General features: G+C 53.2%; 1 protein-coding gene across 1 annotated transcript; it reads right to left on the bottom strand.

The window, feature by feature from the left end:
• Positions 1-20,605: 20,605 nt before the first annotated feature.
• Positions 20,606-25,872, bottom strand: LOC109777266 (uncharacterized). The gene is made up of 5 exons (XM_073511628.1): positions 25,246-25,872; positions 23,570-24,133; positions 22,087-23,383; positions 21,614-21,966; positions 20,606-21,463 (listed from the first exon to the last, which is right to left on the bottom strand). Exons 1-5 carry the CDS (start codon positions 25,870-25,872, stop codon positions 20,606-20,608), a joined length of 3,699 nt encoding a protein of 1,232 aa, XP_073367729.1.
• Positions 25,873-27,788: the final 1,916 nt, after the last annotated feature.

The following is a 27,788-nucleotide window of genomic DNA, read 5'->3' as shown; positions in this document are numbered from 1 at the left end:
CCGTGGAGCTTGTAGACGTTCTCCAAGTATGAGTGAGCCACCTTGGCAGCAGTAAAGGGGTGGCTCAGAGGTAGAAAGTGCGCGTAGCATGTGAACTTGTCGACCACCACGAGGATGCAGTTGAACTTGCCAGAAGTGGGCAGCCCATCGATGAAGTCCATGGTGACCACCTTCCAGGCGCGGTCTGGGATAGGCAGGGGCTCGAGGAGTCCGGGGTAACGGACACGCTCCGGCTTCGCTTGCTGGCACACAGTGCACGATTGCACGTACTGGCGCGTCTGCTCCTTCATTTTAGGCCAGGCGAACAGGCGACGCAGACGTCGATAAGTTGCTGGCGCACTAGAGTGACCGCCGACTGTGCTGTCATGGAAGGCGCGGAGCACGCGCTGCTGCATGGATGGAGACCCTCCCAGCCAGAGTCTGTTGCGAAAATATAGCAGTCCATCCCGCATGGTGAAGCGTTGCTTGGGGTCTGGTCAGCACTCGAGGTCTGTGATGATCTTCTGAGCTTGAGGATTTGATGCATAACTGTCTTGAATGTCAGTCAGCCAAGTTGGAGCCCAGACTGAAATAGCTGCTAGCGATGCATCAGGAGTGCGTCGAGAGAGTGCGTCGGCCTTGGTGTTGGAAGCACCGGTTCGGTAACAGATCTTGTATCTCATACCCAGCAATTTGGTGAAGGCTTTTTGTTGCCATGGTGTTGATAGGTGCTGGTCGTCGAGGTGAATCAGGCTGCGTTGATCGGTGCGGATGATGAACTCGTCCGTGTGCGGGTAGGGACGCCACTGATCGACAGCCATGAGGATCGCCATGCACTCCTTCTCGTATGTGGACAAACCTCTGTTCTTGGGACCGAGCGCTTTGCTCAAGTAAGCAATCGGGTGCCCTTCTTGTTGCAGTACAGCTCCTACCCTGTAGGCACAGGCATCCGTGTCGATCACGAATTGCTTGCTGAAGTCCGGCAGCTGCAGAACTAGTGCAGATATCAGTTTCTCCTTGAGTGTGTCAAATGCTTGTTGTGTGTCACTCGTCCAAACGAATAGCTGGTTCTTCTTCAGTAACGTGAAAAGAGGACGGGCAATGATCCCAAAGTGCTTGATGAACTTGCGGTAATAACCTGCCAGCCCGAGGAAGCTGCGCACCTCCTTTGCACACTCAGGAACAGGCCAGTTCTAAATTGTTTGGATCTTGGTTGGGTCCGTAGAGACACCTTGCTCGTTAATGACATGCCCGAGGTAGGATATCTGGCGCTGGGCAAAGGAACACTTTGACTGCTTCACTTGCCAGTGATCTTTGCGTAGCAGTTGCAGCACGAGGGTGAGGTGCTGGAGATGGTCAGAGAAGGTCTTACTGAAGACGAGGATGTCATCGAAGAATGAGATGACGCAGACACGGTTTGCCGGCTTGAGAGTTGTGGTCAGGGCGCCATTGAAGGTTGAAGGGCCACCAGCAACTCCAAAGGGCATGACACGGAATTCCCAGTGGCCTGAATGAGTCTGAAATGCCGTATTGTACTCTTCTTCCTCGGCTATCCTGATCTGGTGAAATCCAGCGCGAAGGTCGAGCTTCGAAAACCATTTGGCACCGGCAAGTTCATCGAGTAGCTCATCGATAATCAGTATAGGAAACTTGCGCACTACGGTCATGGAGTTGAGGCGACGGTAGTCGACACACAGACGCCAAGTCCCGCCCTTCTTCTTGACCAACAGAGCTGGGGATGAAAAGGGACTAGAGCTTTTTTGAATTATTCTGACATCGAGCAGTTCTTGAACTTGCCGCTCTATCTCTGTTTTCAGTTCTGGCTTGTACCGGTAGGGCCTGGATGTGACAGGTTGCGCGCCTGCCATCAGAGGTATGCGATGGTCGCACTCACGATGCGGCGGGAGGCCACGCGGGTCTTCGAACACGTCAGTGAACTACTCAAGTAGCCGCAGTACCTCGACCGGCATCTGTGCGTCGTGCTCACTGCTGCCATCAAGGGAGTTGAGGTGGATAATGTGAGCAACTGATCCCTGCTTACAGGCCTTGAGCAACTCTGGGGCAGAGATAACAGAGCACTGAGTTTGATCCGAAGAGATTGCAGACAGGTGGAGGCGGCCAGCGGGGGTGGTGACATTTAACTGTTGCGCAACCCAGTCGATGCTCATGGGACTGTGTTGGCGCAGCCAATCCATCCCAAGGATTGCATCATAGGAGCCCAGCTTCAGGATTTTGAAATCCGTTGTGAACTCGTGCCCTTGCGTGATCCACGAACAAGCTGGGATGAAACGGTTGCAGGTATGGTGTTGCCATCGGCGACACGCACCTTGCATGGCAGCGGTAATGGCATTACTCCTTCAAGCTTGGTGGCCAGAGTGCTGTCGACGAAGGATGTAGAGCTGCCTGAGTCAACAAGCAGCAGGATCTCGTGCCCTTGGAGCCATGCCTGTAGCTGAAGAACACCCGGGTCTGACGAACCATCCTCTGCCTGGCGCGAGAGAGTGCACAGGTTCTCTTCTTCAGAAGTTGGTGATAGAGGGGGCGACTCGATGGCGAGGTCATCTTGGGCAAACATGGCGAGGAGTTCGTCGACGACGTGCATCTGTACGGTCGGTGGGCACACGTGATCCTTGCCCCACCATTCCCCGCACTTGAAGCAGAGGCCCTTCGCGCGGCAAAACTGCCGGAGTGCCGCGACCTTGCTGTTCTCAGAGTTGGCGCGTGCGGCATCGGTGCCGCGTCGATCCTCGGAGACCACAGTTGGTGTAGCAGGTCGACCGAAGAACGAAGGCGTCGCCGTGCGTGGATGGTTCCCCTGGCTGCCGTTGCCGATGGCGCGGCCGATCGGAAGTTCACCGTCGGCCACTTCCTCCTGAAGTAGGGCCAGCGAACTGTTGGAAATATGCCCTAGAGGCAATAATAAATGGTTATTATTATATTTCTTTGTTCATGATAATCGTCTATTATTCATGCTATAATTGTATTGTCCGGAAATCGTAATACATGTGTGAATGCATAGACCACAACGTGTCCCTAGTAAGCCTCTAGTTGACTAGCTCGTTGATCAACAGATAGTCATGGTTTCCTGACTATGGACATTGGATGTCATTGATAACGGGATCACATCATTAGGAGAATGATGTGATGGACAAGACCCAATCCTAAGCATAGCATAAAAGATCGTGTAGTTTCGTTTGCTAGAGCTTTTCCAATGTCAAGTATCTTTTCCTTAGACCATGAGATCGTGCAACTCCCGGATACCGTAGGAGTGCTTTGGGTGTGCCAAACGTCACAACGTAACTGGGTGACTATAAAGGTGCACTACGGGTATCTCCGAAAGTGTCTGTTGGGTTGGCACGGATCGAGACTGGGATTTGTCACTCCGTGTGACGGAGAGGTATCTCTGGGCCCACTCGGTAATGCATCATCATAATGAGCTCAATGTGACTAAGTCATTAGTCAGGGGATCATGCATTGCGGTACGAGTAAAGAGACTTGCCGGTAACGAGATTGAACAAGGTATTGGGATACCGACGATCGAATCTCGGGCAAGTAACATACCGATTGACAAAGGGAATTGCATACGGGATTGATTGAATCCTCGACACCGTGGTTCATCCGATGAGATCATCGTGGAACATGTGGGAGCCAACATGGGTATCCAGATCCCGCTGTTGGTTATTGACCGGAGAGGCGTCTCGGTCATGTCTGCATGTCTCCCGAACCCGTAGGGTCTACACACTTAAGGTTCGGTGACGCTAGGGTTGTAGAGATATGTGTATGCGGAAACCCGAAAGTTGTTCGGAGTCTCGGATGAGATCCCGGACGTCACGAGAGGTTCCGGAATGGTCCGGAGGTGAAGAATTATATATAGGAAGTCAAGTTTCGGCCACCGGGAAAGTTTCGGGGGTTACCGGTATTGTACCGGGACCACCGGAAGGGTCCCGGGGGTCCACCGGGTGGGGCCACCTATCCCGGAGGGCCCCGTGGGCTGAAAGTGGAAGGGAACCAGCCCTTAGTGGACTGGGGCGCCCCCCTTGGGCCTCCCCCCCATGCGCCTAGGGTTGGGAACCCTAGGGTGGGGGGCTTCCCCCTTGCCTTGGGGGGCAAGGCAACCCCTTCCCCCCCTTTGGCCGCCGCCCCCCACCCTAGATGGGATCTGGCCGGCGCCTCCCCTCCCTCCCAGGGGGCCTATATAAAAGGGGGGGAGGGAGGGCAGCAAACTACAGCCTTGGGCGCCTCCCTCCTCCCCTGCAACACCTCTCTCTCTCTCTCGCAGAAGCTCGGCGAAGCCCTGCCGGAGACCCGCTACATCCACCACCACGCCGTCGTGCTGTTGGATCTCCATCAACCTCTCCTTCCCCCTTGCTGGATCAAGAAGGAGGAGACGTCACTGCACCGTACGTGTGTTGAACGTGGAGGTGCCGTCCGTTCGGCACTCGGTCATCGGTGATTTGGATCACGGCGAGTACGACTCCGTCATCCACGTTCATTGGAACGCTTCCGCTCGCGATCTACAAGGGTATGTAGATGCACTCCTTTCCCCTCGTTGCTAGTACACTCCATAGATGTATCTTGGTGAGCGTAGGAAAATTTTAAATTATGCTACGATTCCCAACAGTGGCATCATGAGCCAGGCCTATGCGTAGTTACTATGCACGAGTAGAACACAAAGCAGTTGTGGGCGTTGAGTTTGCCAATTCTTCTTGCCGCTACTAGTCTTTTCTTGTTTCGGCGGCATTGTAGGATGAAGCGGCCCGGACCGACCTTACACGTACGCTTACGTGAGACATGTTCCACCGATTGACATGCACTAGTTGCATAAGGTGGCTAGCGGGTGTCTGTCTCTCCTACTTTAGTCGGAACGGATTCGATGAAAAGGGTCCTTATGAAGGGTAAATAGAAATTGGCAAATCACGTTGTGGTCATACGTAGGTAAGAAACGTTCTTGATAGAAACCTACAAACCACGTAAAAACTTGCAACAACAATTAGAGGACGTCTAACTTGTTTTTGCAGCAAGTGCTATGTGATGTGATATGGCCAGAAGATGTGATGAATGATATATGTGATGTATGAGATTGATCATATTCTTGTAATAGGAATCACGACTTGCATGTCGATGAGTATGACAACCGGCAGGAGCCATAGGAGTTGTCTTTATTATTTTGCATGACCTGCGTGTCATTGAATAACGCCATGTAAATTACTTTACTTTGTTGCTAAACGCGTTAGCCATAGAAGTAGAAGTAATTGTTGGCGTGACGACTTCATGAAGACACAATGATGGAGATCATGATGATGGAGATCATGGTGTCATGCCGGTGACGAAGATGATCATGGTGCCCCGAAGATGGAGATCAAAGGAGCATAATGATATTGGCCATATCATGTCACTATTTGATTGCATGTGATGTTTATCATGTTTTTGCATCTTATTTGCTTAGAACGACGGTAGTAAGTAAGATGATCCCTTATAATAATTTCAAGAAAGTGTTCACCCTAACTGTGCACCGTTGCGAAGGTTCGTTGTTTCGAAGCACCACGTGATGATCGGGTGTGATAGATTCTAACGTTCGAATACAACGGGTGTTGACGAGCCTAGCATGTACAGACATGGCCTCGGAACACACGCAATACACTTAGGTTGACTTGACGAGCCTAGCATGTACAGACATGGCCTCGGAACACGGAGGACCGAAAGGTCGAGCATGAGTCGTATAGAAGATACGATCAACATGGAGATGTTCACCGATCTTGACTAGTCCGTCTCACGTGATGATCGGACACGGCCTAGTTAAACTCGGATCATGTTTCACTTAGATGACGAGAGGGATGTCTATCTGAGTGGGAGTTCATTAAATAATTTGATTAGATGAACTTAATTATCATGAACTTAGTCTAAAATCTTTACACTATGTATTGTAGATCAAATGGCCAACGTTGTCCTCAATTTCAACGCGTTCCTAGAGAAAACCAAGCTGAAAGATGATGGCAGCAACTATACGGACTGGGTCCGGAACCTGAGGCTCATCCTAATAGTAGCCAAGAAAGATTATGTCTTAGAAGCACCGCTAGGTGAAGCACCAATCCCTGAGAACCAAGACGTTATGAACGCTTGGCAGCAGCGTGCTGATGATTACTCCCTCTTCAGTGCGGCATGCTTTACAGCCTAGAACCGGGTCTCCAAAAGCGTTTTGAGAAACATGGAGCATATGAGATGTTCGAGGAGCTGAAATTGGTTTTCCAAGCTCATGCCCGGGTCGAGAGATATGATGTCTCCGACAAATTCTTCAGCTGTAAAATGGAGGAGAACAGTTCTGTTAGTGAGCACATACTCAGAATGTCTGGGTTGCACAACCGCTTGACTCAGCTGGGAGTTAATCTCCCGGATGACGCGGTCATTGACAGAATCCTTCAGTCGCTTCCACCAAGCTTCAAGAGCTTTGTGATGAACTACAATATGCAGGGGATGGAAAAGACCATTCCTGAGGTATATTCAATGTTGAAATCAGCTGAGGTAGAGATCAGAAAAGAACATCAAGTGTTGATGGTGAATAAAACCACTAAGTTCAAGAAGGGCAAGGGTAAGAAGAACTTCAAGAAGGACGGCAAGGGAGTTGCCGCGCCCGGTAAACCAGTTACTGGGAAGAAGTCAAAGAATGGACCCAAGCCCGAGACTGAGTGCTTTTATTGCAAGGGAAGTGGTCACTGGAAGCGGAACTGCCCCAAATACTTAGCGGACAAGAAGAAGGCCGGCAACACCAAAGGAATATGTGATATACATGTATTGATGTGTACCTTACCAGTACTCGTAGTAGCTCCTGGGTATTTGATACCGGTGCGGTTGCTCATATTTGTAACTCAAAACAGGAACTACGGAATAAACAGAGACTGGCGAAGGACGAGGTGACGATGCGCGTCGGGAATGGTTCCAAGGTCGATGTGATCGCCGTCGGCACGCTACCTCTGCATCTACCCACGGGATTAGTTTTAAACCTCAATAATTGTTATTTAGTGCCAGCTTTGAGCATGAACATTGTGTCTGGATCTCGTTTAATTCGAGATGGCTACTCATTTAAATCCGAGAATAATGGTTGTTCTAATTATTTGAGAGAAATGTTTTATGGTCATGCCCCGCTGGTCAATGGTTTATTTTTGATGAATCTCGAACGTGATGTTACACATGTTCATAGTGTGAATACCAAAAGATGTAAAGTTGATAACGATAGTCCCACATACTTGTGGCACTACCGCCTTGGTCACATTGGTGTCAAGCGCATGAAGAAGCTCCATGCAGATGGACTTTTGGAGTCTCTTGATTACGAATCATTTGACACGTGCGAACCATGCCTCATGGGTAAGATGACCAAGACTCCGTTCTCCGGAACAATGGAGCGAGCAACCAACTTATTGGAAATCATACATACCGATGTGTGCGGTCCAATGAGTGTTGAGGCTCGCGGAGGATATCGTTATGTTCTCACTCTCACTGATGATTTAAGTAGATATGGGTATGTCTACCTAATGAAACACAAGTCTGAAACCTTTGAAAAGTTCAAGGAATTTCAGAGTGAGGTTGAGAATCAACGTGACAGGAGAATAAAATTCTTACGATCAGATCGTGGTGGAGAATATTTAAGTCACGAGTTTGGTGCACACTTAAGGAAATGTGGAATAGTTTCACAACTCACGCCGCCTGGAACACCTCAGAGAAATGGTGTGTCCGAATGTCGTAATCGCACTCTATTGGATATGGTGCGATCTATGATGTCTCTTACCGATTTACCGCTCTCATTTTGGGGCTATGCTTTAGAGACTGCCGCATTCACTTTAAATAGGGCTCCGTCGAAATCCATTGAGACAACACCGTATGAATTATGGTTTGGGAAGAAACCTAAGCTGTCGTTTCTAAAAGTTTGGGGATGCGATGCTTATGTCAAGAAACTTCAACCTGAAAAGCTCGAACCCAAGTCGGAAAAATGCGTCTTCATAGGATACCCTAAGGAAACTATTGGGTATACCTTCTACCTCAGATCCGAAGGCAAGATCTTCGTTGCCAAGAACGGGTCCTTTCTGGAGAAGGAGTTTCTCTCGAAAGAATTGAGTGGGAGGAAAGTGGAACTTGATGAGGTGATAGTCACCCCTTCCGAACCGGAAAGTAGCGCAGCGCGGGAAAATGTTCCTGTGGTGCCTACACCGACTGGGGAGGAAGTTAATGATGTTGATCATGAAGCTTCGGATCAAGTTACTACTGAACTTCGTAGGTCCACAAGGACACGTTCCGCACCAGAGTGGTACGGCAACCCTGTCCTGGAAATCATGTTGTTAGACAACAGTGAACCTTCGAACTATGAAGAAGCGATGGCGGGCCCGGATTCCGACAAATGGCTAGAAGCCATGAAATCCGAGATAGGATCCATGTATGAAAACGAAGTATGGACTTTGACTGACTTGCCCGATGATCGGCGAGCCATAGAAAACAAATGGATCTTTAAGAAGAAGACGGACGCGGATGGTAATGTGACCATCTACAAAGCTCGACTTGTCGCTAAGGGTTATCGACAAGTTCAAGGGGTTGACTACGATGAGACTTTCTCACCCGTAGCGAAGCTGAAGTCCGTCCGAACCATGTTAGCAATTGCCGCATACTATGATTATGAGATATGGCAGATGGACGTCAAAACGGCATTCCTTAACGGCTTCCTTAAGGAAGAGTTGTATATGACGCAGCCGGAAGGTTTTGTCGATCCTAGGAATGCTGACAAAGTATGCAAGCTCCAGCGCTCAATCTATGGGCTGGTGCAAGCATCTCGGAGTTGGAACATTCGCTTTGATGAGATGATCAAAGCGTTTGGGTTTACACAGACTTATGGAGAAGCCTGTGTTTACAAGAAAGTGAGTGGGAGCTCTGTAGCATTTCTCATATTATATGTGGATGACATATTATTGATGGGAAATGATATAGAATTCTTGGAAAGTATAAAGGCCTATTTGAATAAGTGTTTTTCAATGAAGGACCTTGGAGAAGCTGCTTATATATTAGGCATCAAGATCTATAGAGATAGATCAAGACGCCTCATTGGTCTTTCACAGAGTACATACCTTGACAAGATATTGAAGAAGTTCAATATGGATCAATCCAAGAAGGGGTTCTTGCCTGTATTGCAAGGTGTGCAATTGAGCACGGCTCAATGTCCGACCACGGCAGAAGATAGAGAAAAGATGAGTGTCATCCCCTATGCCTCGGCCATAGGGTCTATTATGTATGCCATGCTGTGTACCAGACCTGATGTAAACCTTGCCGTAAGTTTGGTAGGAAGATACCAAAGTAATCCCGGCATGGAACACTGGACAACGGTCAAGAATATCCTGAAGTACCTGAAGAGGACTAAGGATATGTTTCTCGTTTATGGAGGTGACGAAGAGCTCGTCGTAAAGGGTTACGTCGACGCTAGCTTCGACACAGATCTGGATGACTCGAAGTCACAAACCGGATACGTGTATATTTTGAATGGAGGAGCAGTAAGCTGGTGCAGTTGCAAGCAAAGCGTCGTGGCGGGATCTACATGTGAAGCGGAGTACATGGCAGCCTCGGAGGCAGCACAGGAAGCAGTCTGGATGAAGGAGTTCAATACCGACCTAGGGGTGATTCCCAATGCGTCAGGCCCGATGACTCTCTTCTGTGACAACACTAGAGCTATTGCCCTTGCGAAGGAGCCCAGGTTTCACAGGAAGACCAGGCATATCAAGCGTCGCTTCAACTCCATTCGTGAAAGTGTTCAAAATGGAGACATAGATATTTGTAAAGTACATACGGACCTGAATGTAGCAGATCCGTTGACTAAACCTCTCCCTAGGGCAAAACATGATCAACACCAGGACGCAATGGGTGTTCGTTCATCACAATGTAACTAGATTATTGACTCTCGTGCAAGTGGGAGACTGTTGGAAATATGCCCTAGAGGCAATAATAAATGGTTATCATTATATTTCTTTGTTCATGATAATCGTCTATTATTCATGCTATAATTGTATTGTCCGGAAATCGTAATACATGTGTGAATGCATAGACCACAACGTGTCCCTAGTAAGCCTCTAGTTGACTAGCTCGTTGATCAACAGATAGTCATGGTTTCCTGACTATGGACATTGGATGTCATTGATAACGGGATCACATCATTAGGAGAATGATGTGATGGACAAGACCCAATCCTAAGCATAGCATAAAAGATCGTGTAGTTTCGTTTGCTAGAGCTTTTCCAATGTCAAGTATCTTTTCCTTAGACCATGAGATCGTGCAACTCCCGGATACCGTAGGAGTGCTTTGGGTGTGCCAAACGTCACAACGTAACTGGGTGACTATAAAGGTGCACTACGGGTATCTCCGAAAGTGTCTGTTGGGTTGGCACGGATCGAGACTGGGATTTGTCACTCCGTGTGACGGAGAGGTATCTCTGGGCCCACTCGGTAATGCATCATCATAATGAGCTCAATGTGACTAAGTCATTAGTCAGGGGATCATGCATTGCGGTACGAGTAAAGAGACTTGCCGGTAACGAGATTGAACAAGGTATTGGGATACCGACGATCGAATCTCGGGCAAGTAACATACCGATTGACAAAGGGAATTGCATACGGGATTGATTGAATCCTCGACACCGTGGTTCATCCGATGAGATCATCGTGGAACATGTGGGAGCCAACATGGGTATCCAGATCCCGCTGTTGGTTATTGACCGGAGAGGCGTCTCGGTCATGTCTGCATGTCTCCCGAACCCGTAGGGTCTACACACTTAAGGTTCGGTGACGCTAGGGTTGTAGAGATATGTGTATGTGGAAACCCGAAAGTTGTTCAGAGTCCCGGATGAGATCCCGGACGTCACGAGAGGTTCCGGAATGGTCCGGAGGTGAAGAATTATATATAGGAAGTCAAGTTTCGGCCACCGGGAAAGTTTCGGGGGTTACCGGTATTGTACCGGGACCACCGGAAGGGTCCCGGGGGTCCACCGGGTGGGGCCACCTATCCCGGAGGGCCCCGTGGGCTGAAAGTGGAAGGGAACCAGCCCTTAGTGGACTGGGGCGCCCCCCTTGGGCCTCCCCCCCATGCGCCTAGGGTTGGGAACCCTAGGGTGGGGGGCTTCCCCCTTGCCTTGGGGGGCAAGGCAACCCCTTCCCCCCCTTTGGCCGCCGCCCCCCACCCTAGATGGGATCTGGCCGGCGCCTCCCCTCCCTCCCAGGGGGCCTATATAAAAGGGGGGGAGGGAGGGCAGCAAACTACAGCCTTGGGCGCCTCCCTCCTCCCCTGCAACACCTCTCTCTCTCTCTCGCAGAAGCTCGGCGAAGCCCTGCCGGAGACCCGCTACATCCACCACCACGCCGTCGTGCTGTTGGATCTCCATCAACCTCTCCTTCCCCCTTGCTGGATCAAGAAGGAGGAGACGTCGCTGCACCGTACGAGTGTTGAACGCGGAGGTGCCGTCCGTTCGGCACTCGGTCATCGGTGATTTGGATCACGGCGAGTACGACTCCGTCATCCACGTTCATTGGAACGCTTCCGCTCGCGATCTACAAGGGTATGTAGATGCACTCCTTTCCCCTCGTTGCTAGTACACTCCATAGATGTATCTTGGTGAGCGTAGGAAAATTTTAAATTATGCTACGATTCCCAACACGAACAAGCCGTATCCAAGTTCGGTGGGCGTTGCACGAGCACCACGCTCGAATGTCCGGTCGCAGGCCCTCGACAAAATGAGTCAAAAAGAAATATGGGTGAGTGAACTCTGAATATGATATTAGGTGATTCATCAGGGACTCGAAGCGCTCGATGAAATCAGCGATAGATGTGGTCTGTTTGATGGCATAGAATTGGCGGATGAGCATTTGGTGTTTGTCTCGGCCGAAACGTGTACAGAGCAGAGATGTGAACGAATCCCAGTCCAGCCCGATAAGTTTCTTCTGGACAGATTGGAGCCAGATGCTCGCCGGACCAGAGAAATTTAAGATGGCCATAGGAACACGGTAAGAATCGTGGACGGGGAACATCTGGAAATACTGCTCGCACAGCGTTTTCCAGAGCTGTGGGTTGTCGCCGGAGAAAACAGGGAAGCTCATGGATGGTGGTGGCTGGCCTAATGTGGTGAGAATTGATGAGGAAAACGGGGCTGTAGCGGCAGGAACAATCGGAAGCGGAACCGTACCTGTGACCGGGAGTGCCGCCGGCGACACGGAGGTCGCCGACGGCCCCCCCCCCCCCCCGGTGAGATCAGCGACGCCATGGCCATCGGGCCCGGGAGGTGGTCCGCGCGTTTGGAGCAGCGGTGGGAGGGCGTTGTGGAGCGCCGCCCCGTTGGTTGCAGATGGCGCCGCGGCTTGCAGGGTCACCACGGTGGTCTCCAGCTTCGCGAACCTCGCCTCCAGATCGGGTTTCCAGCGGAGGAGATCCTCGATCTGCGACGACTGGGTCTGCAGTTGCTTGAGGACGTGTGCGGAGTCGGCCTTGGCGTCTTGGTGTAGCTTGTCCAGGTACTCCTTGAGGGCCGGATCCATGGTGGCGAGGAGAACTTGCCGCGCTTGAACGCGGTGGCGAGTCTCGTGAGTTGGCGCGGCGGAGAGGAGTGGTGGAGTGGTCTCTGATACCAGGATGTGAGGGTATCGATCGATCTATCGCTCAATTACAGATACAACTCGAATCCGGATACAATCAGCCAAGCTGTTCTTGTGAGGAGAAAGGGATGAGGAAGAAAGCCGCCACCGTTCTGATCCTACCGGATGCCTTCCTCGACTCGCTTGTGGGTGTAAGTAGGTGGCGTCACCGGGCCAACCCTAGCGAGTCCAGTCCGGCCCAACGATCCTCCTGTTGGGCTGTACGATGCGGGCCGGCCTGCTGGCGATGCGCCTTGGTGTGTAGCCCTGCGCTCCACTCGGGTTGATCGCCGTGGCAGGCTGCTGACCTGGCGCTGCCACGGTGTCCTGCTCCTGTGTAGTTGGGGCGCTGACATCTGTTTTGTTGCTTTTATTTGCGTATCGTCATGTTTCTGAACTTAAATTTGTTTTCTCCCTTTTGATTGAATAACTAAGCAAGCGTCCACTTCGACATTATGAAAAGAGGAGAATTAGAGTAGAAAGAATGTTGAATTATCAGTGGTAAAAATAAAATATAACCACAGAGAAACACTGGACGAAACAGACTGCCTTAATTCTTATTGTTTCAGAAATCTATATTCAGTGCATATGAAGAAAATTATGACTGCTAATCTGAAGAAAACTAGTGATCTCAATTCAGTACGAAAACTGTTTTTTTGTGATGGCAATATAAATTTAGTATGTACACAAAGGATGCAATATGCACTGAAGATTGCATTGAATTAAGAGAAAGGCCGAGACAGCCAAGTCGCAATTTACAGGTAAGCACTATTTACAGAAGCTACAGAATGTGGACTGAAGAACCCATAACTCAGTTTTTTTTCTTCTGCCTCTCAATTAACCTACAGTGCTGCTGATACTGATGTATTTAATGTTTGATTATCCCCAAGAAATCTGTGGACAAGAAAACCATAAAACATAAGATTGTTGCAAAAAAGAAAAGAAATGTAAGCTAATTATTCTAGGCACATGGTACCTACAGTGAACAAGGAGAACCTACTATGCCAAGAGGCGAAGGTCCTCGTTTGAATGATAATTACTGATCAAAGCTTGGATGAGTAGATTTTTTAAGCACGTAGTACATATACTTCTCCAAACAAGTATTCACTACCAGACTATCAAGTTTATTGGACTTGTATGTCATAACTAGACCATGAACAGGTGCGTTACCGCGCCCGTTCACCTCAAAAGATAAAAAAGTATCCCTAAAAAAAACCTCAAAGATAAAAAGTTTATTTTATCAGAGATAATCCATGTCGCCTCCCCTGCGGGCGACTAGGGAGAACACCGCCGCCAACTAGGGTTCCCCATTCCCTCCGCCACTCCCCTCGTCACCGTCGACGAGCGCCACCGGCAAAGTCCTCGTAGTGTAGGCGGCGGGGGGCTCTCCTCTACTGGCGTGCGGGTGGGGGTGCGGGGGCTCCTCTCTACATCAGCGCCGCGGGGATTCAAGTTGTCCCCAAGTTCGGCCCCTTCCCACGACGCCCTCGTCTCACCGGCAGAGTCTTCTCTCGCGCGTGATTTGGGAACCACCGGTGGGTGCAGACATCTGGTGGCGGATCTGGAAGCCCTTGCCCAGATCCAATTGGTGATGGAGGCGGCTGGCTTGGGGGTGGCCAGCGGCTCCACGGGATACGGTGGCCAAGCTGTGCCGATGAGGCGTGGCAGGGCTAACCTGCACATCAGCCCAAGCCGTGGAGGCGCTTGGGGTTGTGCTGATGGCCGTTCGAAGGCGGCGGTCCGGTGCACACGCCGGAGATTCGTGGAGCAGATCCGGGTGAAATCCTGCTTTCAGCTATTTGAAGGAAATATGCCCTAGAGGCAATAATAAAGTTGTTATTTTATATTATATTTCCTTATTCATGATAAATGTTTATTATTCATGCTAGAATTGTATTAATTGGAAACTTAAATACATATGTGAATACATAAACAAATACCGTGTCCCTAGTAAGCCTCTACTAGACTAGCTCGTTGATCAAAGATGATTAAGGTTTCCTAACCATAGACATGTGTTGTCATTTGATAATGGGATCACATCATTAGGAGAATGATGTGATGGACAAGACCCATCCGTTAGCTTAGTATAATGATCGTTCTGTTTATTGCTATTGCTTTCTTCATGTCAAATACATATTCCTTCGACTATCACTACAAAAAAAGACACATCTGTGACATTTTGGGCCGAACGAATTTTTTTCCTGTCATGCTTATGACACTTCTATGACGATAATTGTGACAAAACCCGGTATCATCATAGATGTGGTGGCTCCTATTTCTATGACAAAAAATCATGACAAAAAATGGGCTTTTCGTCCTGGACAGACCGGAGACGCAGCTGCATGACATTCTTTGGGCCGTGCATGACGGGAAAAACCGTGGTAGAAGCGAGGGCGAGGAAAATATCGGGGAGTTCCCGGTTACGGTGGGTGGTCGGGGGCCGAGCGATGCATGTTTCTCTCGTACACGTACGCGTGTGTGTGTGAGGCGTTGCGCTCTAACTGAACCCAAGCGAGGCGTTGGGCTGTAACTGAACCCGAGCGATTGCACTACCTATGTTACTGAACCCGAGCGATCGATCCCTTGTTGTTAACTGAACCCGAGTGATTCCTTCGCTACTGCTGCTAACTGAAGCCGATCGAACCTGCTGCCTCTGGATGAACACAATGAGCATTGTTGGGGGGGGGGGTGGAAGAACAGTTCTCGGTGGGGGGGGGGGATGAACAGGACCCCGTGGTAGTAGAGGCCGTTGCCGCTGGATTAACAGTACCCCGATCGATCGAGCCGGTTGGGGGTGGATGAATAGGACCCCGTGGAGGGCTGGATGAACAGGACGACCTCGTGGAGGGCTGGTTGAACAGTAGCCGGTGGAGGGCTGGATGAACAGTAGCCCATGAAGGGGTGGTTGAACAGGACCCCGTGGAGAGGGCTGGTTGAACAGTAGCCGGTGGAGGAGCACGCGGTGGAGGCTGGATGAACAGGAGCCCGTGGATGAACAGTCGTAGGTGGAGGCTGGAGGAGGTCGATGGTGGATGAACAATAGCCCTTGGAGGTTGGAGGAGGTCGACGGTGGAGATGAACAGTATCTCGTGGAGTCCCGTTTTGCGGTACGCCACACCCCTCCCGATGAACACGACTCCCGTTTCGACCGTAGCGCTCCAACACAAGTCTGTTTCCTCCGTTTTGCGGTACGCCACACCCCTCCCGATCAACAGGACCCCGTTTCGACCGTAGGAGGTCCAAGAGAAGTCCGTTTCCTCCATTTTGCGGTACGCCAGACCCCTCCCGATGAACAGGATCCCGTTTCGACCGTGGCCGGTCAAACACAAGGCCGTTTCCTCCGTTCTGCGGTACGCCATGCCTCATTTCCATCGGCTGTTCCGTCCAAGCCGGTTGGCTCCCGATGAACACGACGTATTCCGTTGCCTCCCGATGAAATCGACGCATTCCGTTGCCTCCCCATGAACACGACGACGACGCAGTTTCACCGTTCCGACCCAGCCATGTACACGAGCCTTGGCCGTACGTATGCGCGAGTAGGCGTTTGAGACCCCGCCCGTATGTACGTACGTGGCCGTATTTACTTTTTTGCACCCTTGCCGCTGTATGTACGTGTACATGCTACGTGCACGCCTCTACTACGACACATGCCCTTCCTTACATGGCCACGGTTCATCGTTGCAGCCTGCAGACAAATTGACCGTATGCACACACACGTTCGCGACCAGAATGACAATGCTATGTACGCTTCGGCCAGGTGGGTCCCGATTGTCAGGCACTTCCTTGCGTGCGAAGATGTAGCTGGTGGGTCCCAGCAGTCAGGGGGGCGAATCATTTTTTTGCCCCTAATATGGACGCACTTTCTTGCGTGCGAAGATGTAGCTGGTGGGTCCTAGTAGTCAGGCGGGAAACGTTTTTTTTGCAAAATACGGTGGCCCGTCCGATGGGTCCCTGCTGTCAGGTGGAGGAATAATTATTTTGCGCGTAATAAGGAGGCACTTCCTTGCTGCGGCCGTGGACCCAGCTGTCAGCCTCTCCACGTACAGTACTCTTCCGATGGAAGCCGTTCATTGACCACATTGACCACGCCGCGCCGAGAGCACCAGGGCGGTGGATGACGACGAGGCCTAGGAAGGGGATGACGCGGAGCCGGGGAAGACGCGGCAGTGGATGCCCACGCGGAGGGGAGTACGCGGGTTGACTGCTTCGGCTGCGGTGTGAGGCTGCCGTCGCTAGAGAATAACAGGAGGTGTGGGTGAGTATAGAGGGATGGCATGGCCAGCGGTGGTAGCACAGCTGGATACGGGAGGCAGGAGCAGGCGGCACGGCCGACACTTGTTTGGGCGGCTGGAGCAAGAAGACTAGAGGTTTAAGAAGTACTACGGCCGTTGGATGGACATCATACGGTCACTGAGCTAGAATCGTTCATATTGACTAAGTTGACAAAGCTCTCCGTCCCTGTCATCTTAGTAGGCCCACAAGTCAGCCTCCCACTATGGTGGGTCCCAGCTAGCAGGGGGAGTATTCATTTTTTTGTGCGTAAAAAGGAGGCACTTCCTTGCGTGCGAAGATATAACTGGTGGGTCCGACCTGTCGGCGGGGGAACGTTTTTTTTCACGAAATACAGAGGCCCTTCCGGTTGGTCCCAGCTGTCAGGTGGAGGAATCATTATTTTGCGCGTAATAAGGAGGCATTTCCTTCCGTGCGGCCGTGGACCCAGCTGTCAGCCTCTCCATGTACCGTCCACTTCCGATGCATGTCGTTCATTGACCACGTTGATCACGCCGTGCCGAGAGCACCAGGGCGGTGGACGACGGCGAGGCCTAGGAAGGGAACGACACGGAGCCAGGGAAGACTCAACAGTTGTTTCCCACGCGGAGGGGAGTACGAGGGTTTACTGGTTCGTCTGCCGTCGCCGGAGAATAACAGCAGGTGTAGGTGAGTAGAGGGATGGCTAGGCCAACGATGGGAGTACGGTGGGGTGGTGAGGCCTGCGCGACAGCATAGCCGGCCACGGGAGGAGGGAGCAGGCAGTCCCGCCGGCGCTTGTTTGAGCGGCTGGAGCAGGAAGAGCAGAGATTGAAGAAGCACGACGGCCATTGGATGGACATCCAACAGTCACTGCTTGTGCGTCAATCATTTTTTAGGAAAGCCTCAAATATGTGGAAAACAACATACAACCCATCTGCCATTATTTCTAATAATTAACAGCCCATTTGATAATTCTTAAGGTATTTTTGAGCCCATATTCTTTTTGTTAGCATTACAGCCCATATTGTGGCCACGGTTAAAAAATTATACGAAATTTTGCATATTTCGGTCCGAACTGTTTTTAATCTCAAAATTTCGAGTCACATTCAAACTGATTTTAAAAATAAATGTATATCAATATAAAATCCAACAAATTGTCCATGCATAAAAATCAATGAAAAAAAAGAAATTTGAAACTAATTGTCGGTTTGATGTGTTTTAAAAATGTACAACCCATTTCTCATTACTGATAGGCCATTTTCTCGGCCAGCCGAATGAAGCTCTCATCGTCTTGAAAGATTTGCAGCCCGACAGGCCTGACAAAGCGACTTACTTGACAAATCACAAAAAAACTGGGCTAGCCATTTTCAGAAAAAAAACTACTGGGCTGGTCTGTGATAAACATAAAAGAAAAGGCTATCTAGATGGGCCAGAGTGCCCCGCACAGCCCAGTTGATACCCTGCTTCCGTCTCAAAAACAAATTAGATAAATGCCACTCCAATTATGGCGATTCATAAAAATGCCACTGCAATTTTCAAATTTTGAAAAATATCACTGCAATTTTTGCAAACTTTGAAAACGCCACTCTAGACTTCGAAAAATGCCACTGGAAATGGCATTTTTCAAAGTTTGAAAATTGCAGTAGCATTTCTCGGAATCACCAGATTTAGAGTGGCATTTATCAAATTAAACCAAAACAAAAATAACTGGGCGAGCTGCTGGGTCCCTGGTGTCAGCCGCTCGTTGTGCAATTCTCTCGTTTATTGACTATGTTGACAATGGCATGGGACCCAGATGTCAGAAATCCACTAGGAGGAGCCATTTTTTTATTGGCTTGAAATATGGAGGCACTTGCTTGCGTACTGCCATGACCTTGGTGGGTCCCTGCTGTCATCCTCTCCACATACAATCATCTCCTGATTGTGTAGGCGTCAACCTGGTAGGCCCAGAAGTCAGCCTCTAAACCCGTGGCAGACAAATACAACCCATTTAAAAAATAAACAGCCCATTCCATACGTTCAAACGGAAAATTCAACATTCAGAGCAAAGTAACACATCTGATCCAGATATAGAGTACGGAATTTCCACGTTGACAACCATCATACCAAGTTAACTATCTACTCCCACTAATACTCTAGTCGTGTACAAGTACTAACTTATTCTTAGCTAACTAGACGATGCCGGCCGCCATCTGTGGTACACGCTGAACGCCGGCACGGCGTCCTCCACCTTGCCTTGGACTTGCCAGAGGTGCGATAGGGCGCGTTGCTCGCACACGTTGGCCCTTTCCATGCCGGCGTGGTCCACCGAAGCTTCGGCTTCTAAGCGGGAAACCCACTTAATGAGCTGGTAGTAAAATTCGGCGCCGCGAACGCGTACGTGCCCGACAGCCTCCAGGGCTATTTGCCGGGGCCGGCCTCCACGTAGTCGGCCCAGTTGCAGCATCACCAAATCTCTCGCAGCCCTCTGCGAAAAGCCGCCTTCCCCGGATCATTTGCCCTCCAAAGCCGCCTTTTCGACAGAAAACATTTTCATCAAGGTCAGTGTGTTTAAACTTCTTGTGTTCATTGCCTCGCTGGTTATACTTTTTGTACGATTTTATATGATACATACTACTCACTTGTCGCCGAAATGGATAGGAGTACAAAACCCATTGTAGTCTCTGCTGTTACAGCTTCCTCTCTTGGTTTCAGTATCTCTTTCAATCTGACCGAGTGGCAGTTCACTGGAAATCACTTTTTCTGCTCTTTGCCAGATTAATTTTCTAAAAATAAATATAGTAACCACTGATGAAAAAAGCTCAGTTAACTAGTAGTAACTGCGCGGCCTTTTGGTGAAGTCTGTAGCGCTGAATTTGGTGCAGATATTGCTCTCCATCGCGCTCCACGGCGGGATTCTCTGCCGTGCTCATCTTCCCTGGCGGTCAGAGCAGAAGCCAACGGGTCCTCCACTTCAAGAATGGCGGTCAAGAAGCACAGCAAAGAAGAGCTCATGTAGTTCTTCGGGGCCATCCAGGCCGCCATTGCCAGGGACTCTCCCAAGCCGCCCGGGAGGACGAGGAAGCCGTCGTCGCCGGCTGACACGCTCGAAGATGCCGGCACGAAGATGAAGCCACACGGTAACTGAAAAGCATCACCGATATAGTTTGTTTCCTTTGTTCTGGAATCTGGATCATCATCATCCGCTTGTCGTTGTGACAAGGCGTGCGTGGCTTGTGCTTTCAGAGGAACTGGGGCAAGATGGGCAGCCAAATTTCGAGGGCATGACGGTGCCCGAGCTGAGGGACATGGCGAGGGTGAGGGGGATGAGAGGTTACTCCAAGCTGAAGAAAGGGGAGCTGATTGATCGTCTGAGGGGTGCATGGTCGTCTGATAATTAACAAGTCTTCCTCTCCGAGACAGAAACAGACCGAACTGATGCAGCTTACAATCGACTTTTCTTGCGTCTGTTGTTTTCACTGAGGATTATAAAATAAGTTTACGAACAGCAGATTGAGCCCAAAGGACCAACAAAACCACGTGGTATTGAAAACTCTTTTCTCGAAAGGCCGTCCTTTGCATGGTCCTTTTTTTCGCGAATACGCAAAAGCTTTGCGTATCATTGCATTGATAGAAGGAAGGAACAAAAGCAGTTACAGGGATGGCCTCGCATGCACGTACACCAAGGGCGTGAGCGAGAGCTACAAGGGCGAATACACAGAGAAGGGGGATGCGCGCCCCCTAGAAAGTTACTACGCGGGCGGGAGCATGTTGCTGAGCCCCTTGGCTCCGGCGGCGGCCCAGTTGCGGGCGTCTTCCTTGATGTCGTGGACGAGGAGCGGGATAGAGGGGGTTGCTCCGTTGAAGACGCAAGCGTTTCTCGCCTTCCAAATGCGCCATGCAGTGAGGATGATGAGCGAGGCTAGGCCGCGACGAAGGGCGGTGGGGGCGTCCTCCACGGACTGGGCGAACCAGTCGCGGAAACATAGCCCGGGGCCTGGAAGCGGCATGTTGGGGACACGAAGCCAAGAAAGGACTTCGTGCCAAGTTTGCCTGGAGAAGACGCAGCCCGTGAGCAAGTGCGCCATGGTCTCGGGCTCCTGGTCACAAAGGAGGCAAAGAGGGGCGTGGGCAAGGCCGCGGCGAGCAAGCCGGTCGGCGGTCCAGCATCGTCCCTGGAAGGCGAGCCAGAGGAAGATCTTGATGCGTAGGGGTGCCCAGGATTTCCAGGTGAGGCGCCAGGAGGGCTCGATCGTAGAGCCGACGAAAAGAGCTTTGTAGCAGGATTTGGCGGAGTATACGGCGCTCGGGGTCCAGCGCCAGGTGAGGACGTCCGGCGAGGCGGAGAGCGTGACCTGTTGAAGCCGCGTCCAGAGAAGGACGTATTGAACCAGCGCCGCGGGGGATAGATGGCCCTGCACATCGTGGATCCAGGCGCGGGAGGCCAGGCCCGCGGCCACGGTGCGGACTCTGCGGTGTCGGCGGGGGACGAGGGCGTGGAGGAGCGGAGCCAGCTCGGCGATGGAGAGCCCGTTGATCCAGTGGTCGTCCCAAAATAGGCAGGTGGCACCGTCGCCGATCGTCCAGGAGGTAGAAGCTCGAAAGATGGCCTAGACGGCCGGGCTGCAAGGAATGTGAAGATGCTGCCAGGGGCGAGTGAGGTCCGTTTTGCGCAGCCAAAGCCATCGGGCTTGCAGGGCGTGAGCGGAACGCTGCAGGTCGGGGATGCCAAGGCCGCCATAAGCCAACGGGCGGCAGACCTTGGCCCAGCTGACAAGGCAGTGGCCTCCATTGGTGGTCTTCAGTCCTTGCCAGAGAAAAGCGCGGAGGAGGCGATTCACTTGGCGTAGAATGGAGGGGTGCAGAGACATGGCAATCAGGATGTGCGTGGGCATCGCGCAGAACACATGTCGGATAAGGGCCAAACGCTCGCCGTGGGAAAGCATGGACGCCCACCATGGGGAGAGCTTTTTCTCCAGCTTTTCGACGAAGGGTTGGAGAGATGAGGCGGTGATCTTCTGGATGGAAAGCGGGAGGCCGAGGTACTTGGCGGGGAACTCGCCGATCGCGCACGGGAAGTGGTCGGAGATGGATCCACGGAGCTCGGGGGGCACTGGATTGCAATAGCTGTGCTTTTGGCAAGGTTGGTGTGGAGGCCGGAGGCGGTGTCGAACAACTCAAGTATGCGGCGCACCACGGAAAGGTCACGCTCGTTGGGGTGGCAAAATAGCACGACGTCGTCCGCGTAGAGGGAGAGGCTGGAGGCCATATGGCGGCCAGTGAGCCGGCGTAGGAGCCCCAGGGAGGTGCGCGCGCTGGAAGAGGCGGTTAAGGACATTGATGACGATCACGAAGAGCATGGGGGACACGGGGTCGCCCTGGCGAAGCCCCTTGTAGTGCCGGATCGGTGGTCCTGGGAGCCCGTTAATGAGCACCTTGGTGCTGGCCGTGGAGAGGAGGATGGATATCCAGTTGCGCCAGCGGGGACCAAAACCCAGGTGCTGAAGCACCTCGAGGAGAAACGGCCAGGAGACGGAGTCGAAAGCGCGGGCGATGTCCAGCTTGAGGAGGACACGCGGCAGACGGAGAGAGTGCAGTTGCCTGGCGGTCTGCTGGACGAGCATGAAGTTGTCGTGGATGCTCCGACCGGCAATCAAGGCACTCTGGTTGGTGGAGATGAGCTCACCGAGACGCGGCGCAAGCCGGAGAGAGAGCACCTTGGCGAACAACTTGGCGAACAGGTGTATGAGGCTGATCGGTCTATACTCAGAGAGCGATGAGGCTTCCGGATGCTTGTGAAGAATGGTGAGGAGAGCTTCGTTCAGCTTGTGGAAGCCACGGCCGTTGAGGTCGTAGAGCTTGCCGAAGGCCTCGACGAAGTCATCGCGGACGATATCCCACGCAGCGATCAAGAATTCGACTGTGAAGCCGTCAGGTCCGGGCGCCTTGCCGCGGGGCAACTGGCGAACGGCGGACCAGATCTCATCGGCGGAGGAGGGTTGGTCGAGTGCAGAAAGGTCGAAGTGCCTATCGTCAATTTCGTCAAGGGCGATGGTATGGTCACGGTGGTCGGCGGTGCCGAGCAGGCTAGAGAAGTGGGAGAAGGCGGCCTCAGCCATGGCCACGGGTTCAGTGACGACGTCATCGCCCACGCGGAGCTCATGGATGCGGTTCCGATGTCTGCGATGGGCAGCCCGAAGGGGGAGGAAGGCAATGTCGGTGTCGCCGGCGCGCAGCCAGGAAAGATGGACCCGTTGGAGAGCGATGGATCTGTCCAGGGAGGTGAGTCCAAGGTAAGTTCTCTTCAACTGGTGACGAAGCCAGGATTCCGCCAGCGAGAGGGGCCGAAAGTCTTGAGCCGCGTCGAGGCGCGCGATGAGCTCGCGGGAGATGGAGAGCTGAAGCGCAACATGGCCGATCCTCCGAGCGCTCCAGCTCTGCAGACGACGAGCGGTGCATTTGAGGCTGGCGAAGATGCGGCGAAACGGGTCCAAGTCGCGCGCCGGCTCATGCCAAGCGGCGGCGACCGTCTGGTGAAAGCCCTCAAGCTTGGGTCAGAACCGCTCAAAATGAAATCGCTTGTGGCCAGGGAGGGGGGAGGAACAGTCGACAAGCAGCGGCGCATGATCCGAGGCGGCGGAGGAAAGGCATCGGAGGAGGCAGTGGGGGTGGGCCACTTCCCAACTCGGCAAGTAGAGAACACGATCGATGCGCACGAGAGTGGGAGGGTCGCGCTCATTGGACCAGGTGTAGCGCCTGCCATGCAGATATAGATCGCGGATCTCAGTGTCGGCCATGAAGTGACAGAAACGCCGCATAGAGGGCTGGTTGAGCCGGTCATTATTCTTGTCAGCCGCGGACGTGATCATGTTAAAGTCACCGTTGACAATCCAAGGGCCAATCCGAGCGGCGCGGAAGTCGGAGAGGTCTGCGAGCATGGAGGCTTTGCCCGCCTCGTCCCGGGGGCCGTAGACGCCCGTGATCCACCAGTAGGAGTCGGAGCCTGGAGTGGTAGCACAGGCCGTGACGAAATGAGCCCTGATGAGGGGGTTGGTAAGGGAGATCTCAGAAGGGCGCCAAGCGAGGACGATGCCTCCGCGCGTGCCGTCAGCGGGGAGGTGAAAGAAACTAGAGAACTCGTTCCCAAGGGAGTCGGCGACTAGGAAGGGGGTGACATCTGCGAGCTTCGTCTCCTGCAAGCAAACCACAGCGGGGCGAGCAGCACGCACGAACGAGCGGACAGCGCTGCGCTTCGCTGGACAGTTGAGGCCACGAGTGTTCTAGAAAATGATACAGAGACTACAATCCATAAGAAACCAAGCAAGCCATAGTACAAACGACACGACTAGGCGGCAATTAGCCGGCTAGGCGAGGTGACCGGCGTCGCGGACCCGAGCGAGAAACTAGACGGCACGTTCCAACCGTAGAAGTCGGCGAGTTCCTGCACAGTCTGGGCCGCAAGGGGTTCCTCAAAGAGCCTGGAGTATTTAGCCAAGATATCCGCAGAGAGTGGCTCGTCGTCGCTAAGGAGGCCAAGGCGGCGGAGAAGGACACGCCGTGCCTTGGACTCGGAGTCGAGGCCTCGGTCAGAGCGCACCAGCCGATGGCTGCGCCGGGGGGTGAAATTCGGTGGCACCACGTTCCGGCGACGTGGAGCAGGGGCAGGCAGAAGGGGAGCGGTAGGCGCCTGGATCAGTGACGAGAAACTAGCCAGGGCAGCTGAAGGGGCGCTGCATGGAGCGGTCACGTCGAGGGCCATCGGGGAGCTGGCATGGTGGGGCGTGGAGGGGCCGGCCCCACAAGGCACAGGGACGATGGCGCGCTCGACGGATGGGGCCACCTGAGGCTCCGGGATTGGCGCACCAGTAGGCTCAGGAGACGGCGCTACAACGAGCGGGGATTGGTCGCAGGGTGGTGGGGCCACCGCGGGATAAACGCGAGGGGGTGTGGGTTGGCGGCAACTGTCGACCGGACGGGCAGGGGATCCGAGGGGAATGTTCGCCGAAGGATCTGGAGAGTCCTGGTTGGTGCGACCGGTCACAGCACACAAGAGTAGGGGCCCGGGCAGGGTCGAGACCGTCGATTGGCGAGGCGGGGGAACGGTGGGGAGGGGCGCGCGGGAGTTCGAATTAAAGTCGAAAGTGAGAGGGCCCCGCTGACATCCGCAGCCGCAGGCTGGCTGACGCGCTGGCGGGCCGTGCGCTGTCGCGTAGCAACCGCCAGGGCCACCACCAGCGTTCCCGGAGCGACGCGGGAAGCTATGGTGCTGCGGCCAAGGGCCTGGGAGGGGGGGGGGGGGAAGCGCCGCCTGCATCGGCGCCGTCGTCACCGACAGGGCGGATGGCGGAGAGGGGCGTCGAAAATCTGCACAGTGGGTCACGAAGATACGGACGGGGTGGTGATACGTGTGTAGCGCGAGCCGCTCGGCGCGGTTGGGGTCGGCGTCAGGGAGCACCACGTCCGGCTCGGGGAGGAAGAGGTCGGCCTCGCAGGGGATGGCGTCGGGGTTGGGCGTCCAAGCGGAGAGACGGAACGCCGACATGTCCGCACCGGAGCGCGTCTCGGGCGCGAGCTCTTCGATCTCGCAGAACGGTGCGAGCAGGGTGTCAACAGAGGAACGGAACCAAGCGTGCTCGGGGATGCCGGTGATCTCCAGGTCCACCTTGAAGCGGAGGGCGACGGGCTCGGCGCCGGTGGCACGACTCCAAGGGTGGAGGAGCAGGCGGAAACGTGGAGAATGCACGTTGGCGAGGCCGACCCGAGCGCGCGTCTCCGGCCGAGAGAAACGGAGAAGGAACTCGCCAGGCAGGCGGCTGTGGACGGAGAAGTCAGCGTCCGAGAGCTCGAACTTGGAGGCGAGCAGGTCGGCCACGTCGGCGCAGGAGACCCGCGTGTGGTTGCCGGCCAGGACGGCGACGAGGGCGCGCTGCTCCAGGGCATCCTCGGCCGCGCGAACCTCCGCGGAGCAAGGGAGGAAGCAGAGCGCGCTCGGCGGGCGCAGAGCGGGGTGGCCAGACATGGGGACCGCGAGTGGCGGGGCAAAGCTAGGGGAGCGCAACCGCGAGGTGGCGGAAGGGCGCGACGGGGAGGAGCCGGAGAGGGGTGGCGGGGAGGGGGTGGCCAGTGAGGCGGAGGTGGTGGCTGTGGCGTCGCTGGGGGCGGGGGAGCCGTTGCCGGAAGGCAGAGATGGGCGCACCATGCCCCGGCTGTCCCCGCTGGAGACCGCAGGGGAGACAGGCCAGGGGGAGACGGGCAGCGCGCGCCGGCGCTTGGCTGGGTGGTCCGCGGATTGACGACGCATCCAAGTGCAAAACTTGGCGACGTGCCCGTAGTGCCTGCAACGGCGACAACGGATGTCGCATCGACACTCGTTGAGGGGGTGGCCCGAACGGAGGCAGCGGGGGCAGGCATCGGCGGGGATGGGGAGCCTGGGGAGTCGGCGCTAAGAACCGGCCGGAGGACGCCGGAGACGGGGACTGCGAGGCCGCTTGCCATGCACCAACACCCAAGGCTACGGGGAAGCGTCGCGCACGTCCAGGTCGCCGCTGGCGCGGTGGATCTCAGATCTTGGGGTGGCACGGGGGGCGAGCGCCGGCGGAACAGGGAGCGGGGAACTAGCCTCGGAGGACACGAGGGGGTCGCCGCACAGCGCCTGGCAGTAGGATCCGGGCCGAGAGAGCCGACGGGAGGAGTCCGCGGAGGACGGGTTGTCGTCAAGCCAGCGTCGCACGCGGTCACGGCCGCCGGTGCCGGGGGGAGTGGACTCCATGTGGTGGACATCGAGGCCGGAGCGGCCGGCGCTGGAGCGTGGTTGGGTGGCCGCCGGGGCCGGAGTGGCCGTCGGCCGGGGGGGGGGGGGGGGCGTGGCTGTGGGAGCGGGGAGCGGGGCGGGGGGAGCGTAGCAGCTAATTTGCATGGTCCGTTTTGTTGCTTGCATTTGTGTATCGTCATGTTTTCTGAACTTAAATTTGTTTTTTCCCTTTTGATTGAATAACTAAGCAAGCGTTCACTTCGATATTATGAAAAGAGGAGAATTAGAGTAGAAAGAATGTTGAATTATCAGTGGTAAAATTAAAATATAACCATAGAGAAACACTGGACGAAACAACGTGCCTTAATTCTTATTGTTTTCGAAATCTATATTCAGTGCATATGAAGAAAATTATGATTGCTAATCTGAAGAAAACTAGTGATCTCAATTCAGTATGAAAACTGTTTTTTTTGCGATGGCAATATAAATTTAGTATGTACACAAAGGATGCAATATGCACTGAGGATTGCATTGAATTAAGAGAAAGGCCGAGACAGCCAAGTCACAATTTACAGGTAAGCACTATTTATAGAAGCTACAGAATGTGAACTGAAGAACCCATAACTCAGTTTTTTTCTCTTCTGCCTCTCAATTAACCTCCAGTGCTGCTGATACTGATGTATTTAATGTTTGATTATCCCCAAGAAATTTGTGGACAAGAAAACCATAAAACATAAGATTGTTGCAAAAAAGAAAAGAAATGTAAGCTAATTATTCTAGGTACATGGTACCTACAGTGAACAAGGAGAACCTACTATGCCAAGAGGCGAAGGTCCTCATTTGAATGATAATTACTGTGATAGGAGCTGGGATCCTAACAGGTCTAGCCCTTAGGTTGTAGGGATGGAAGGGAGGATGGCGAGGGGATGGGCGCGGGCGGCGGCGAATCGGCGCCGTGGCCACGCGGCTAGAGGAGGAGGAGGCAGGAGGCGGCTAGGGTTTTAGGGTTCCGGCTTCTGAAGGGAGCCGGGCAATAGTTATGACTTATTGCTTAATTCCAAAAGGTGGCCTTACAAGTGTTTATGTAATCCTCGAAGTGCTAATAAAAATAAAGATAATTTGGGCTAAGCCCCTAACTAGGCACGCCATTGGGCCTCCGCCGGCTATATGAGACGTCGGTCATA

The sequence above is a fragment of the Aegilops tauschii genome, chromosome 3, assembly GCF_002575655.3.
Source record: "Aegilops tauschii subsp. strangulata cultivar AL8/78 chromosome 3, Aet v6.0, whole genome shotgun sequence".
Classification (NCBI taxonomy): domain Eukaryota; kingdom Viridiplantae; phylum Streptophyta; class Magnoliopsida; order Poales; family Poaceae; genus Aegilops; species Aegilops tauschii.
Note: the sequence above shows the minus strand (reverse complement) of the source record. Positions and strands in the feature narration are given on the sequence as shown.